Source organism: Oenanthe melanoleuca, chromosome 3 (assembly GCF_029582105.1).
Source record: "Oenanthe melanoleuca isolate GR-GAL-2019-014 chromosome 3, OMel1.0, whole genome shotgun sequence".
NCBI lineage: Eukaryota > Metazoa > Chordata > Aves > Passeriformes > Muscicapidae > Oenanthe > Oenanthe melanoleuca.
In genome coordinates, this window is record NC_079336.1 from 98,461,293 (window position 1) to 98,478,055 (window position 16,763).

General features: G+C 46.8%; 2 protein-coding genes across 7 annotated transcripts; both read left to right on the top strand.

Annotated features, from left to right (window-relative positions):
* The first annotated feature begins 12 nt into the window (after positions 1–12).
* CHAC2 (ChaC glutathione specific gamma-glutamylcyclotransferase 2) lies at positions 13–4,918 on the top strand. The gene is made up of 3 exons (XM_056488650.1): positions 13–149; positions 1,970–2,005; positions 2,767–4,918. Exons 1-3 carry the CDS (start codon positions 15–17, stop codon positions 3,148–3,150), a joined length of 555 nt encoding a protein of 184 aa, XP_056344625.1. The 5' UTR covers positions 13–14; the 3' UTR covers positions 3,151–4,918.
* A 1,560-nt stretch (positions 4,919–6,478) lies between these two features.
* On the top strand, positions 6,479–16,248 carry ERLEC1 (endoplasmic reticulum lectin 1). Of its 6 annotated transcripts, none has more exons than XM_056488652.1 (15): positions 6,479–6,711; positions 7,642–7,746; positions 7,828–7,908; positions 8,287–8,364; positions 8,476–8,539; positions 9,523–9,563; positions 11,205–11,452; positions 11,484–11,909; positions 13,517–13,646; positions 13,942–14,103; positions 14,370–14,429; positions 15,154–15,284; positions 15,604–15,681; positions 15,823–15,898; positions 16,005–16,248. In XM_056488652.1, exons 1-15 carry the CDS (start codon positions 6,508–6,510, stop codon positions 16,074–16,076), a joined length of 1,956 nt encoding a protein of 651 aa, XP_056344627.1. In that variant the 5' UTR covers positions 6,479–6,507; the 3' UTR covers positions 16,077–16,248. The 6 variants fall into 6 exon arrangements, with proteins under 6 accessions (XP_056344627.1, XP_056344629.1, XP_056344628.1 ...); XM_056488654.1 differs by having other exon boundaries at positions 6,480–6,711; positions 11,205–11,458; positions 11,550–11,909; XM_056488653.1 differs by having other exon boundaries at positions 6,480–6,711; positions 15,154–15,278.
* Positions 16,249–16,763: the final 515 nt, after the last annotated feature.

Genomic DNA, 16,763 nt, shown 5'->3' on the forward strand with positions numbered 1-16,763 from the left:
CCGGCCCGGCCGCCATGTGGGTGTTCGGCTACGGCTCCCTCATCTGGAAGGTGGATTTCCCTTACCAGGAGAAGCTGGTGGGGCGCATCCGCGGCTACAGCCGGCGCTTCTGGCAGGGCAGCACCGACCACCGCGGGGTGCCGGGCAAGGTGAGCCGGGGCCGGGGGGAGCGCGGAGCCGCGTCGGGCCCGGGCCCTGCCCCTGCCCCTGCCCCGCGGGGCTGCGAGAAACCCGCAAAGCAACCCGCGAGAAACCCGCAGCAACGCCGCGACATTCAGTCGGGGCTCAGAAATGCCCGCATTTGTAATTTCTGGGGCGTTGGAAACCCCCGGTGAGGGGCGGGCGTGCACAGGGAGTAAGAAAAGCCAGAATTACCGATCTAACTACCCCCCGTTCACCTTCCCCTGGGTGTATTTTAACTTATTTTAGGCTCAGGTGAAAATTCACTTAAAGTTCTAAAATTCTTCACGGTCTGGAAAATTAGAGAAAAAAAAACCTACCAAGAAAAATAAGCTAAAAGTCCAAGTGACCATTCCCAATGTCATGTGTTTTTAAGGCAAGGGTGTAATTAATGATAAGGTTTACTCCGCTGTAAACCTGCTTTAAAAAAGCGCTGGGGTTGTTTTAAAGAACAGCTTGCCTGGTGAAAGGCTTCATCCACATGTAAATAACACTCGTTAGAACCTCAAACACCGTGAAATAATTTGCACAGAGTTCAAAGATAGCCCAGCTTGAGCCACCACTGACACGGGTTAAAGAACAGCAAGGAGGAAAAAACAGTTCTTAAAAGTATGCAGCAAATTACATGTTAGCTGTATTTTAAAAATCCTTTCAAAAAATTTTTCCCAGTAGCACAAACAGTAATTAATTCCTCTGATCGATAAGTATTTAGTGATTTGTTTCTTAATGTTTGTTATGGGTGGTCCCAGGCAAGACAAGGACTCTGCAAAGCAATTAACTGAATGTCCTGCCCTTCCTTAGGCAGATCCTTCTTCCTTCACACAACCCACCTGAACATGGAGTCCTCCTCAGTACTGCCCTTCATATTAAATCGAATTAGATTTAAATGAAATTTAATCAATTTTGACCACAGTTACAGACACTCCTAACAAGGACAGGAAAGTTGTTTTCCACCACAGAATGTCTCTTTAATCCGTAATCCACAAAGATCTTTGTGAGTGCACAAGTCAGAGAACTATCAATGGCTATGGAAAAAACCATTCCAGAAGGAACAGTGAAGTTATCTTGGATGTATCATGGGAACACTCATTTCTCCTCAGGAAATAGGAATCATTTAGTGTTCACGTACTTTGTTGCCTTATTTTATCAGTCTGATCAGGAATAAATGGCTCATGCTGGGAGAAAACTCATTTGATGCCAAATGCAGCAATTATAAACTGCAGATGTAGTTCAACATAGAGTTTTAAAAGTTTTATACAACAAACTTCAACTATTTTATTTCCAGTATTTACAAACTGGCTTGTTAGTTTTTCCTACAAGAATTAACTTGCTGGGGAAAACAAGCATTTGCAAAGTATCCTCCCTCTGTCCAGTGAGGCTCCAAGGGCTCCTTGAGGACAGTTTTACATTAATGAAACTCTTAATTATCAATGTTATTGGATTGTTAATTAATTGCCACTGTTTTGAACTGCAGCAGAGTCTGGACAGCAGGTGTAAAGCAAACAGCACTCGACATTCAAACCCTCCCCATTTCTTAGTGCCTTTAATTTTTGTGTCACAGGCCCTGTCCACCCAGAATTTAACATGTTGTTTATTTTATCTAGTACACACCAAAAGCTACTCTCAGAAAATACTGACACTGGATTTGGACCTTACTGGAATGGTGCTGGATTAGTTCTCTGAGTGCTTCATTCCTGTTGCTTGGTTTTTTCTCTTTTTGGTTTGGTTTTGCTCATGATTTAGGGCAAAAGCCTCTGACTGAATGATGATTTCTTCTTTTAAATTCTAGCCTGGAAGAGTTGTGACCCTGGTTGAAGATGCTGAGGTACAAAATGTCCCGTTGCTTTTCCACTCATTAATTTTTGCTTTTCTACAATTATCTTCAGGGAAAAATTCTCTCAGTGTTTCCCAGAGTTACACCTGGAAGTAGTTTGGGTCTGTTATTACCACAGGGATATTTTAAAATATATTCTGGAATAATCACTTTGGCAATCCACTGGTGAGATGCAGAATTTGATATTAAGATACATCAAACATGATTTGATATCAGCATGGAATGATAAATGTAACTGTTTTCATTTCAGCTTCACAAAGTTTAACCAGATTGTGAAGGTATCTCAGCACACCACAGGTGTGGGTGACCCTCAGGTCCTTGCCAAACTGTCACTAAACAGAAGGGCCCTGATCAAAATTCCTTCAAACTCAGCATTATTTAAATCTCTCATGTTCAGACATAAATTTTATAAGGTCAAGGAAAAACTCAGTATCCTTAGTGGCCTGTAAGTGTGGCACATTAGGAATTAATAAAATAATGGGATATATAAATATATACATTTGTTTTTGCTGTGTGGGATTAAAGCCACCAACTTTGGTCAATACCAAAGGGGCTTTTTGCTACTCCAGTTTACCGAAACAAGAAGTTGCTTTGTGAGAAAAATCTCAGCATTAGCAGAATGTGCGATCAGTGTTTTCACTGATAATTGTCCCTTTTATTTTGGGATGGTGCAAAAAGCAAGAGGAGGGCAGAAAAAAAAATAAGAATAAATCCATTTCTGCTCATCATTCTAACCAGTTCTCCCCACGCAGGGCTGCGTGTGGGGCGTGGCCTACAGGCTGCCGGCGGGCAAGGAAGGAGAAGTGAAGTCCTACCTGGATTTCCGGGAGAAGGGAGGCTACAGGACCATCACGGTGATCTTCTACCCCAAGGACGCGGCGCTGCAGCCCTTCGACGTGCTGCTGTACATCGGCACCCGCGACAACCCCAACTACCTGGGCCCCGCCCCGCTGGAGGACATCGCCCGGCAGATCCTGGGCGCCGCCGGGCCCAGCGGCAGGAACACCGAGTACCTCTTCGAGCTGGCCAACTCCGTCAGGAACCTCGCCCCGGAGGATGGCGATGAGCACCTCTTCTCCCTGGAGACGCTGGTCAAGGAGCTCCTGAGCAAGCACCAGAACCTCAACTGTCTATAAAGTGCTTGGCAAGCCGGCTCTGCCTCGGGAGGAGAGGTTTTTGTTGGGAGGGGTGTTCCTCTGATGAGTGCTGCGTTCAGAATTGGGAGTTGGTTACTGCCAAAATAATTTCTTTCAGGAGTCCAGGAAAAAGCCAGCAAGGAGAGCATTCTGGGTTTGAATTGGGTATCTGAGCTTTTAATCCTCAAGACAGCCACTTAAACTTCTCTTTACATTTTCTTATTATTTCAGGTTTGAAATGAATCCTTAGGATATTTTTGAGGTCAAAATAAGCACAAAGAGACAAGTTCCATAGATTTAAGTGATAATTTGCTCTGATTCCAGACCACGAGGCAGGAATTTTAAGTGGCTGGCCTAAATTGCATAGTATAGAACATTTATACCAACATTCAGCTCCTCTGAAATGAAGTTACACCACTGAATTTATCATCTCATCCTCTATACATTAATTTATCCCCTTAAGTGATTTAAGTTTTGATTCCAGACCACAAGGCAGGAATTTTAAGTGGTTGGCCTAAATTGTGTAGTAGAACATTTATATCAACACTCAGCTCCTCTGAAATGAAGTTACACCACTGAATCAGTCATCTCACCCTTTTTATATTAATTTATTCTTAAAATGCAGAGAATAAACCATTTTATTTTAAAGGAAATCATTCCTTCCCTTGGCTGCTGCTGTCAAGCCCTGAAAACCAAAGCTCTGGGCACCCTGACTCAAGCCATAAACTATCAGTGCCTCATTTTAATTTTTAATCCTAATATAAAGAATAACCCCAAAATATTAAAATCAACTAAGAGCATGACTTGAAGTCACAACACAGCAGAAAGAGAAATTCTCATCTCTGTTTTGAGGTGCTGTTGTGGCCCCTTCTCTTCAAAAATCCCAGCTGCAAGGATAAATTTGAGTTTCAGGAATTCACCCCCAGAAGGTAATTAAGGAAAAACCCTTTTTCCAGTAACCTTAGGGGTGTGTATGGACATCCCAGGAGGACTGGAAGCCCCCAGTTTAGGCTGGTGGGATTCCTGATGCACTGTGTCAGCACACAGAGTATCTGTCCCAACATGGATTTGGCTCAAAACTTTTATTTTTATTACTTTTAACCGAGTATATTTTTATATCTTTATATCAAAGGTCCTGTTTTCCCATCCAGGGAATGTCTAAGTGTTTTAGTAGCAGCCTGGATTCTGCATCAGTAATTGCAGAAAAAGTCTGGTTTTCCCTTAAAAAGTTTGACCTTTTCTGTTCTTTACATCATGCTGGTTTATATTTGTAAAGGTAAAAATGTACAATGGCACCCTCTGCTTTCTTGAGAATTCTTCTTAGATTTAAAAGTTCTTTCCTCAAAGACTTACCCTTGTTCTTTAAAACAGGGCAAGGGATGCTTGTGCTCAGTCATGACCCAGAACCATCAGGGCTGATTCTCTCTTTAAAATGCTAATTATTTAAGTACTGTGATTCTGCTCCACATTCTCTATCTTTAATTGTCTCCAAGCCTTTGTTGGTTCACTTGCTTCCCAAATCCATAAACCATTGCAATAATACATATTCCTGTGTGTGTGTGTACAACTTCAGTGCAATAAAAATGCATTGCAGTGACTGAGGGGGGTGGAAATTTCCAGAAATGATGTGTTTAAAGCGTGTCTGTGTGAGGTGTGCTCATTTTGCCTCGCTGTAAAATTGATGTTGGGCTGAGAATGACTAACAACACACGGGGGCTGCTACAAACTGTGGCACTTTAGGAATTAATTAAAGCATGGAAAATATAAATATGTACATTTGTTCTTGCTGCATGGGATTAAAGCCACTGCTCTGCTCCTAGCTTTGGTCACTACCAAAAACATCCAGATCTGTTGTCTCAAAAATTTTAGGCCATTTAGGCTTTTTTTTTTTTTTTCTGACTGGTTAAACTCGAGCTCTGTTTGTGCAAATACAGATTTTAGATCTGTAGGCTTCACTACACAACCACGCACACAAAGCTGCTGCTAAACCTGTTCTCAAACAGTGTCTGGGCAAACAACAGCCACATCCATGACTGTTAACAGAAGATAATGCAGACAGCAGGGAGAGGGAAATCCAGACAAGGTATTTTCCAACCAGAGTAACTCCAAGGCTCTGCAATAAGGGAATTCTCTGTAGCATGGCCAATTAATTCCCTGCCTTTCCTTCAATTATTTCCTGTATTTCCTCCAATGATCAGATGGGACTGGCCTAAACCTGCTCTGATGTGAAGGCTGCTGGCCCCCTCAGGTTCTTAGGTGTATAGATACACGTACAAACATAAATATATATACACAGAGGAGCCTTTCAAGTGCACTTTTACACCCATAACCTTATGACTGTTGGTTATGTTTAACCCTCAGTACTGCCACTAATGACCAAAATTAATTACTGGCCTCCATTCCCCCCATTCATTCCCTCATTGCCCCCCTCCTCTTACTTGCCCCCATTTTACTCCTCCCTCACTCATTCCCTCATTCACACTCATTCCCATTTTATCCCTCCCTCTCTCATTCCCCTCACACTCCTCACTCCTACTTCTCCCTCACAATCCGTCCCTCACACTCGTCATTGACATTCCTCATTCCCTCACACTTTTCCCTCACACTCCTTATTCAAATTCCTCACTCCCTCACACTTCTCCCTCACACTTCTCCCTCACACTCATTCCCTCACTTACACTCCTCATTCAAATTCCTCATTCCCTCACACTTCTCCCTCACACTCAGTCCCTCATTTATACTCCTCATTCAAATTCCTCACTCCCTCATACTTCTCCCTCCCTCCCTCCCACTTTTCTCTCACACTCATTCCCTCACACTTCTCCCCACTCCCTCCCTGCCTCACTCCTTCACACTTCTCCCTCACTTACACTCCTCATTCAAATTCCTCACTCCCTCACACTTGTCCCTCCCTCCGACTTCACTTCTCCCACACTCATTCCCTCACTCGCACTCCTCATTCAAATCCCTCACTCCCTCACACTTCTCCCTCACACTCATTCCCTCACTTACACTCCTCATTCAAATCCCTCACTCCCTCACACTTCTCCCTCACACTCATTCCCTCACTTACACTCCACATTCAAATCCCTCACTCCCTCACACTTCTCCCTCACACTCATCCCCCCACTCGCACTCCTCATTCAAATCCCTCACTCCCTCACGCTCTCGCCCCTCACTCCCCCCCGCCTCCACACGCTCCCTCACACCCACGCTCCCTCCCCGCTCCCCGCCCGCCGCCGCCCGTGCCTCACCGCCGGCGGGCCGTGCCCCGGATGCCGCTGCCCCTGCCCCGGTTGTTGATCGCGGCTGCCGGAAGCCGACGTGGCGGCGGCGCGGCGCGGCCTCCCGGCCGGCATGAGGGGCTGCGGGCTGCGGCCGCCGAGCCCGGCCCCGGCCCCGCGGAGGGGCTGCGGGCCGCGGCCGCCCTGCCCGGCCCCGGCGCTGCTCTGCGGGCTGCTGGCGGCCGTGGCGGCCGTGGCCGAGGGCGGCCGAGCGCTCCCGCAGCTCAGCGACGACATCCCGTTCAGGGTGAACTGGCCCGGCACCGAGCTCAGCCTGGTCGGTACCGCGGGGCCCGGGAGGGGCTCGGAGCGCTCTGAGGGGGCTCGGGTGGGGCTGGCTCGGCGCCGGAGGGAATCCCGGGGGATCCTGTGCTCAGAGCGGCGTGGGGAGAGCTGGGCGCGAAGGGGCTGTGATAAAGGCGTGAAATGGGGGAGCAGGAGGGAGGGGAACGAGGATCTGAAGGGGAGCAGGGATCTGGAGATCTAGAGAGGATCAGGGATCTGAAGGGGAGCAGGGATCTAGAGATCTAGAGAGGATCAGAGGGGCAGGCATCTGAAGGGGAATAGGAATCTGGAGAGGATCGGGGATCTGGAGAGGATAAGGAATCTGGAAATCTGGAGGGCAGCGGGAATCCAGAGATGATCAGGGATCTGGAAAGACGGAGGGGATTGAGGATCTGGAGAGGATAAGGAATCTGGATATCTGGAGGGGATCAGGCATCTGGAGAGGATTGGAGGTCTGGAGGGGAGCAGGAATCTGGAGAAGATCAGAGATGTGGAAATATGGAGGGGATTTGGGATCTGGAGAGGATAAGGAATCTGGAAATCTGGAGGAATCAGGCATCTGGAGAGGATTGGAGATCTGGAGGGGATCAAGGATCTGAAGAGGATTGGAGGTCTGGAGAGGAGCAGGAATCTGGAGAGGATTGGGGATCTGGAGAGGATAAGGAATATGGAAATCTGAAGGGGATCAGGAATTTGGAGAGGATTAGGAATATGGAGGATATCAGGGATCTGGCTGGAAGTTGAAGATCCAAAGTGAAGGCAGAAGCAAGCAGCTCCCAGCCAGCCTAAGCACCAAGCCCCAGGCTTGTGGTATAATGAAATCCCAGGAAATGCTCCAGAGCAGCACTCAGGAATTCAGGGGTGTTTCTAATGAGCTGAAAAGCCCCTGCCTGGCTGATCCATGGGCTGGTTGTTTTCTCAGCCGACCACTGGTGTCTTGTACAAGGAGGACAATTACATCATCATGACCACTGTGGATAAAGAGAAGTACAAGTGTCTCCTGCCACTGATAGCCAGCGGCAACGAGGTGAGTTCAGGCAAGTTATTCTGTAAAGAGAAACTGTAGCTGAGTCTGGTTTTAATGTCATGAAATGTGCTTTTGTTGCAGGAAGAAGAGAAGGACTATAAGGGTCCTACTCCAGGGGAGCTGCTGGAGCCTCTCTTTAAGCAAAGCAGCTGTTCCTATAGAGTATGTTACTTCTGTCTTGTTCATTAATTGCCAATTAATGGTTACAGGCCAGTCCATGTCAAGGTTTAGGGAAGTAAATAAGATGCTAATACAATGTGAAACAAGGTCTTTACAACTGCTGACAAAATTCTGTGTGGTTAAAGATGTCAGAATTCAGATAAATGTGTTGCTATGGTAGCAGTTCAAAATGTGATTTTTTTTCCCCCCTTCATTTTATCTGTGTGAAAGTCAAGGAAGTCTTCTGTGGTGTGAGACCACTTGCTGTATTCTTGTTTTTGAGGCTGCTCCAGCATTTTGCTGCAAAAGCCAACATTTGGGTGGTTTTGGGGTGTGTAAATCCATCTAAAGATTATTTTTTTAATATGTTTTATTTCTAAGATTGAATCTTACTGGACTTATGAGGTGTGCCATGGGAAACACATCCGTCAGTACCATGAGGAGAAGGAAACAGGGCAGGTAGGCTGCTCACAGCCCCCTCTCCACTGGCACCTCCCTGCTGAACTCCAGCAGCCTTGAATTCCCTGGAAAAGCTTGGACAGTGGTAACTGGTGTTTGTTTTGACTGCAGAAAATAAACATCCAAGAATACTACCTGGGGAATATGATAATGAAGAACCCGTTGTCAGAACCAGGTGTGTTTTAGATTATTTCATTCTGCTGATGTTAATAGAATTTTTTTTTGTTTTAATTATTCCTGTCTCACCAGTTTGAGAGCCTTTTTTAGGGAGCCTGGCACAGATCCTCAGAATAATTCAAGTTCCTAGAGTGGGTCTTGGGTGGAAATGAGATGTCTGAGCCCCAAACTCAAAGAGCAGTTTAGAATAACTGATTTCTGGAGCATTTTTTTGCTTGTAAAGTAGTTCCAATAAGTCTTAAAATTCACAGATTTAAGTGTTCATTCAGGGTTGATGGAAAGAAGAGAAACAGGATAGAAAAACACCACCTAGGCTGGTGTGTAGAAGGTGGGCACCATTTCTTAGAAGTGATTAGCTGGAATGCTGCAGTCTCCTGGGGGGGATTTAGTGCTGTATCCCGCTTCTGGATCCCTGGCTGCAGCCCTGAGTTAGGGATCTTAGTCCTGGAAAGAAGCAGAGCTTCAGGAGCTGCCTTGCTTGGCCTTCTCTGAGGGAGTGGGTGCACAGAACACAGAATGTTTGGTTCCAGTCACCCATTTTGTGGGGCTGGATGTTGTGATGAGGGTGCCTCAGGTCACCACAGCTCAGTCTGGCAGGCTGCTGTCCCTCTGCCCTTTGTGACCTGTGTGCTTTCCCTGCTTCCCATCTGGCAGCTGCTGCTCCTTCCAAAGCACCTGCCTGTTCCCTGCCCAGTTCCCAGCCTTCCCAAACAGCTGCAGTGATGTTTTTCCAGCCCTGCCTTGGTGCCAGGCCAGTCCTACCAACTCCAGGTGCTTTTGGGATGAGCTGACGTGTATTTTGCTCTGTTTGCTGTGGGCCTCAGATCACTGGTTATTTCCTTTCTTTCCTCTTTTGCACCTGCAAGTGGCTCTTGGCAGTGTATAGAGCACCAGCAAATACACAAACCAGAAAAGACTTCTCTGTGAAATCCCATTTTATATCAAGTGCACAAACTTAACTCATTCTTAATTATTCCCTAGATCAAGAAGAGAAGGAAAGTTCCAAAGACGGTGCAAAAGAGGCAAGTGAAAAAAAACCTATTTTGACTTCTGCCATCAACAGTGGAGGCAGTTTATGGATGATCATAGAATCCCAGGATGGTTTTGTGTTGGAGGGGGCCTCAAAGATATCCAGAGACACCTTCCACTATCCCAGGCTGCTCCAAGCCTGGCCTTGGACACTTCCAGGGATCTGGGCACCCTGTGCCAGGGCCTCCCCACCTTCACAGGGAGGAATTTCTTCCTAATATCCAGTCTGATGACAAGATGATGTAATTAGTCCCCTCCTAAAATGATTATCAAGAGATGAAACTGTTCCTGAGCTGCACTTCTCTTGCTTTCAATTATCAGTCCCAGCTCAGAAAATTCAGTCTTGCTACTCAAATTACATACTTACTCTTAACAAAGGCCTGCAGCACAAAATCCCCAAGAGATGGAGCTGACTTGCTGACCCATCCCATAGTACTCTGTGCTTCCCTTTCCCCTTAGAGAACTTCCCCACTTGGTTAGGCCCCAAAACTCAGCTCTTGAGTTGCTGATTCTTAAATCACAACAATGGGAATACCTGGAGTTTGGAATTAGTGAGAGCAGGTGTGACCTTACTGCCAGTTCCCCTTCATTTTCAGGCTGAAATGAAGTTTTTGTGCCTGTGGCCTTTGGAATAGCCCAGGGTGGTGGTTGTGTAGTGATCTGAGCAATACCCAGGCCTGGGGAGCATTTTGAAAGTCAATTTTGGGACAGACCATGGCCTGTTCTGGTGGCAGTGGCCTCTTGGAAAGCCAAGAAAACAAAGAGTTTGGCAGTGCAGCTTTTTTTTCCTTCAGCTTCAGAGGAAATGAAGTCTTTTATTGCCTTTTTCTTGGGCAGTATTTATGATGCACTTGCCATGCCAGGATTTCCTGGAATCTCTTATCAGGAAAGGGTGTGTTGGTTCTTTAATCTCGTGAATGTCCTCACTCATGGTGGAGCAGTTTCTGGGAGGAGTCAGTGGGCTGGGAGGGGTGACATGGCTTGAGAGCCAAAGCAGGGGAGGGGCAGAAAGGTCCTGGATCCCTTAAATGCCCTGACCCCAGAAATCCCTGGAGTGCCCTGACCCCACAAAGCACCTCTGTCTTTCAGCACAGACCCCTGTCTGTTCAGCACTGAAAAACCTTCAGTAGCTCAAGCAATACAGACAAAAGAGTCAATGTATGGGTTTGGGAACTTTGGGAAGCCAGGAACTCCAGCTGCTTCCAGGATAGACATTTCACCCTTTTAGGGAATTAACATCTTCAAGAGTGAGCTGGAGGAGACAGGAACAAACCCAAAGAGAGCAGGCTGGAAGGTGTGACACAGTGGGGTTTACTTTGTGTATATTTACTTTGTGCACCCCATTAACTTCATTGGCCACAGCCAGGGGTGGTGTGGGATCCCCTGGATAAGGAGCAGCCTGGGCTGGGAATGCTGAGAGCTGTAGTGCAGGTGCCAAGGTGACTTTGCAGGATTATTTTGGATTCTTTGGGGCCTGGTGCTGCAGGTCTGGATGTTTCAAAAACACTGAGCAGCCACACAGGGTCTGATTTTAACCCAGCAATGCTGGCTCTGCACACAGGAATAACATTTTTGTTTCAGGGGAGTCTCAGGAGCTCTCCTGTGGTTCTGACCTGTTCCTTTCCCTCTCCCAGATCCCCACAAAGAACATTGAAGGGCAGATGACACCCTACTACCCCGTGGAGCTGGGCAATGGCACTCCCTGCAGCCTGAGGCAGAACCTGCCCAGGTCCAGCACAGTGATGTACATCTGCCACCCCGAGGCCAAGCACGAGATCCTCTCCGTGGCTGAGGTCACCACCTGCGAGTACGAGGTGGTGATCCTGACCCCACTGCTGTGCAGCCACCCCAAGTACAGGTACAGAGCCCTCAGGGACCCCAAGTACAGGTACAGAGCCCTCAGGGCACCCCAGACACAGGCACAGAGCCCTCAGGGACCCCAGACACAGGTACAGAGCCCACAGGGACCCCAGACACAGGTACAGAGCCCTCAGGGACCCCAGACACAGGTACAGAGCCCTCAGGGACCCCAGACACAGGTACAGAGCCCTCAGGGACCCCAGACACAGGTACAGAGCCCACAGGGACCCCAGACACAGGTACAGAGCCCTCAGGGACCCCAGACACAGGTACAGAGCCCTCAGCCACCCCAAGTACAGGCACAGAGCCCTCAGGGACCCCAGACACAGGCACAGAGCCCACAGGGACCCCAGACACAGGTACAGAGCCCACAGGGACCCCAGACACAGGTACAGAGCCCACAGGCACCCCAAATACAGGCACAGAGCCCTCAGGGACCCCAGACACAGGTACAGAGCCCTCAGCCACCCCAAGTACAGGCACAGAGCCCTCAGGGACCCCAGACACAGGCACAGAGCCCACAGGGACCCCAGACACAGGTACAGAGCCCACAGGGACCCCAGACACAGGTACAGAGCCCACAGGGACCCCAGACACAGGTACAGAGCCCTCAGGGACCCCAGACACAGGTACAGAGCCCTCAGGGACCCCAGACACAGGTACAGAGCCCTCAGGGACCCCAGACACAGGTACAGAGCCCTCAGGCACCCCAAGTACAGGTACAGAGCCCTCAGGGACCCCAGACACAGGTACAGAGCCCTCAGGCACCCCAAGTACAGGTACAGAGCCCTCAGGGACCCCAGACACAGGTACAGAGCCCTCAGGGACCCCAGACACAGGTACAGAGCCCACAGGCACCCCAAATACAGGCACAGAGCCCACAGGGACCCCAGACACAGGTACAGAGCCCTCAGGGACCCCAGACACAGGTACAGAGCCCTCAGCACCCCAGACACAGGTACAGAGCCCTCAGGGACCCCAAGTACAGGTACAGAGCCCACAGGGACCCCAAGTACAGGTACAGAGCCCACAGGGACCCCAGACACAGGTACAGAGCCCTCAGCCCTTTGTCTCCTCCTAGTTTGTGGTTTCTTGAAGGTATCTCAAGGATCTCCACGAAGACTGCAGGTTCCACGTGTGCACTTTAAAACCAGAAGTATCTTTTCCAGCCATAACCTGAACCTTGATTTTAGCTCCTCCCAACATGAGCTCCTAGCAGCCATTTCCTTATGGAGAATTCACACTTTCAGTGTTATTTTCCAAAAATCAAGTGTAGGCTTCTAGTTTTCCTCTCCTTCCCTGAACTGAGGGATATCTCATATCTGAGGGAACCCCCTGAGTCTTTGGACCTTCCCAGGGGTGTAAAGAGAACTGCAAAGGGAATGTGCCATACAGACAGGGGGGGATAATGGGCAGGATTCCTGGATTTACACAGATGCTGGAACAGGTGAGTATTTAAGCAGTGATCTGAAACAGGCCACAAGGTCTGAAGGCAAAATCCTGCATTTTGTAAACACTTGGCAGTTGGAGTTACTAAGTGCTGCTGCTTTTAATGTTTGGCATCCCCTGTAAATTTTCTCATGTGGATGGGTTTGGTTATCTGCTGTCTCTGTTATCTGCTGCACTTGTCTGTTTACTGTGTGAGCCTTTTAAACCTCTGCAAGTGCGGGAAAAAAACCATGGAAAGTGCACAGGGAAATTGTTCTGTTGATTGATAAGGATAAAATCTGGAGCTGCTGCCTCCTTCCAGAGGGAAAGCCTGGAAGGGTTTCAGCAGGAAAATAAACACAGAGGATCATCATTCCCCCCTTATGTCACCTTGGTAAAAAAGGAAAGGTGGAGGTGGCAGCCTGGGAATGCTGCCCAGTGACATCACAGGGATCACAACCCAAATTCCAAGTTCAGTGCCCTTTTTTCCTGTTGTGTGCTCCCAGAACAGCCTCTGGGGCTTTCCCTGTGCAGCTGGCACCTCATCCAGGGCAGCACCTGCACCTCCTGGGCAGCAGCAGATGCAGGAACTCAGAGCACTGAGCAGATCCCTGCACTTGGAGGTGTAACAGTGCCATGTTCTCACCTTGCTGGGCAGGTTCAGGGCTTCCCCTGTCAATGACATCTTCTGCCAGTCCCTGCCAGGATCCCCACTGAAACCCCACAACCTGCAACAGCTGGAGAAACAGCAGGAAATGCTCAAGATGCCTTTTAGGAGGGTTAAGGAGGTAGGATTTGCTTCATTTACTTTCCGTCTTCAACACATTTGGTGAGATCATGTCAGTCTTTCATTGGTCTTTTAGCCTGTTGAAACCATCTGTAACTCACCCTGTTTGGCAGGAAAACAAAACAAGTGTGGGCTACTGATTTAAATTTTTGGTAGCCTTTGTAACCTACAGTTCACAAATGTGTGAAGGGTTTGACTGGAATTTTCTTTTTCTAAAATTGACCAAAACAGTATTCAGTAACTTCATGTAACCTGTAAGACTTTTTAGGGGACTTAATTATATCCTTTAATTGCAGGAAGAAATGCCTTCAACAAAAGAAGAGAAATTCTCTTCCATCCACAAGCCTGTAGCTGTTGGGAGCCACCAGCTGTTAACAGTGGGGACAACCCACATCTCCAAACTGACTGATGAGCAGCTCATCAAGGAATTCCTCAGTGGCTCCTACTGCTTCCATGGGGTGAGCAGCAAAGCCACTGGAATACATCCTAATTTATGTACTTGTTTCATTTTTATCTTCAACTTCTCTGCTGAAATTCACTTTATTTCAGCAGGCAGTGAAATGAAAGAAGGTAACAGAATTAGCCTGGATTAACTAAAAGGGAGTTTTACAGCTGAAACAGCTGGTTTAGGGTTTGGGGGAAAGGATGGGTTTGTTCTGGGGTGTTCTGTTTATTTTGGGGTGTTCTATTTGGTTCTTTTAACACAGGTTGTTCCTCTCTCCAGGGTGTTGGCTGGTGGAAATATGAATTCTGCTATGGCAAATATGTCCACCAGTACCATGAGGTGTGTTCCTTTAAGTTCCTGTATTGCCTTTTTTTTTGGTGTTTTTTTTGTTTTGTTTTGTTTTGTTTTGTTTTTTTGTTGTTGTTTGTTTTGTTTTTTTGTTTTTTTGTTTTGTTAGGGTTGGGAGTAATCATGTGAGATGATATTTTTTTGTTTGGATTTAGATTTTTATTAGTTTTTATTTATTTATATTTATATTTAAGTATTTATTTTTATTTATATTTTTATAAGCTGTGAGTTTTATAGTATTTTAAATTAATAAACTAAAAATGGAGTTTTTAAAAAATAAGGCTTTTTTAAGGATAAATGGTTTAATTAAGAAATTATGCTTAAATTATTTTTACTTTTAATTGAATAATTAATTATTTGTGGTTTGTAATGTGGATTTTTAAATTTAATTATAAAATATTAATTAGGTTTGTGAAGAAGGTGAAAAAAGGACAAACTGTTGTTTTAATTTTTTTGTTTTATATATATTATTATCTTTTAAAATGTTAAACTTTATATTTTTTACTATGTGAAATTGCACACTTCTATTTAAATTGCATGCTTGTGATTTTAGTTTTATTGTTTAAATTTGGAAGCTTTTTTCACGGCCTCAGGTTAAATGTAGTGGGTTTTTTGGGGGGGTTAATGCTTGTCAGCACAGCAAGTTTGAAATTCTCAGTGGCTAGGGTTCCAGCATTCCTGTTCACTCTGCAGTGATCAGCTTTTGCTGTTTCAGGATAAGGAGAGTGGCAAGACCTCGGTGGTGGTGGGCACGTGGAGCAAGGAGGAGCACATGGAGTGGTCGAGGAAGAATGCAGCCAGGACCTTCTACCTGAGAGAGGATGGCACCCAGACAGTCAGGTACAGGTACAGCCTGGACACCTGGGCTGGGGACACAGCAAATCAGCTGCAGGAGCAGCAGGGCCAGGTTCACCCCAGATGAGGAATTCAGCACAGAGAAAAATCTTTCAATGCTGAGCAGCTCTTTCCCTGCAGTAACTGCAGTGCCACCTATTGCTGTGTAACAGAATAATAGTATCATAATTTATAGTATAATATAGTAGTATATTTGTTACTATTTGTTTGTATGTTAAATACTTGATCAATGAGAGGTGCTGGATTGCACCACTGAACTGCCTGCTTGAAAATGGTGTGTAATATTTCCAAACTCTTCCATTCCTGGCAGGATGGTGTCTCATTTCTATGGAAATGGAGATGTTTGTGACTTGACAGACAAGCCAAGGCAGGTGACTGTGAAATTGAAGTAAGTGGACTTTTACAAAGGGATGTTTTGTGTCTGTCTCCTGCTGCTGCTGCTGTCACTAAGCTCAGAAGGCAGTATCTGTTAATGAAATGTTACTGTGTGCTCATTGCCTACCAACCCCCCAATTTCTCCTGTTTCCAGATGTAAAGAATCAGACTCCCCTCATGCTGTGACCATTTACATGTTGGAGCCTCATTCTTGCCAGTACATCCTTGGGGTAGGTCAGGGCTGGTACTGGAGCCCATCTCCAGGTCTGTGTCTCCCAGTGACTCTTCCCAAGATTCCTGCAGGGCTGAGCTCATGGTTTGGTCTCTCTGTTGCAGGTGGAGTCTCCAGTCATCTGCAAAATCCTGGACACAGCAGATGAATACGGGCTCCTCTCGGTGCCCAGCTGAGGACAGCCAAGCCCCCAAATTCCTGGCATTCCCATGGGAACAGTGTCTGAGCTGGCAGAGGCCTCACCAGCACAGCTCTCCAAGCTGAGGGACTCGTGAACCACTTTGTGTATAACTATGTGTATATAAGAGCTTATTGATAAACTTTTAATGATTAAAACCTTGTCTTGCACTTCCTGCCTGGCTCCTGTGTGACACCTTCCCCCCTCGCTGGTGCCACTGTTGGGGTGTAAATTCAACTCAGAAAAGGCACAAAGACAACTGAAGCTTCAAGGGAGGAGTTCAGCTGCCAACAGAAGGAAGAGGTGAAACCAACACTTCCTGCTCAGGAGCCACAGCACCCCTCATGGTTTTCCTACTGTTCCTGCTTTCTGCAAACACCAATGTTACCTCACCCTAACTGCTGGGAATTGTGTTCTGCTGTCACTGTTCAGCTCTTCTGCTATTTCTGGGCTGCTTCCCAGGACATTCCATTTATTTATTTATATTTAGCACTGTAGGGTTCATATTATTATTTTGCTGAACATCCTTCCTGCCACCAGGTCCAGTTCCCTGCATTTGGGAAATTTTGATCTGCTGGCACTAGACATTCCTAGAAGTAAATTGGGAGGGATCAGAGGAGTTGAAATACTGCTGACAGGAGGATCTGAAGTAGATGTACATTATATTTTTGAAAAAGTTTGTAAT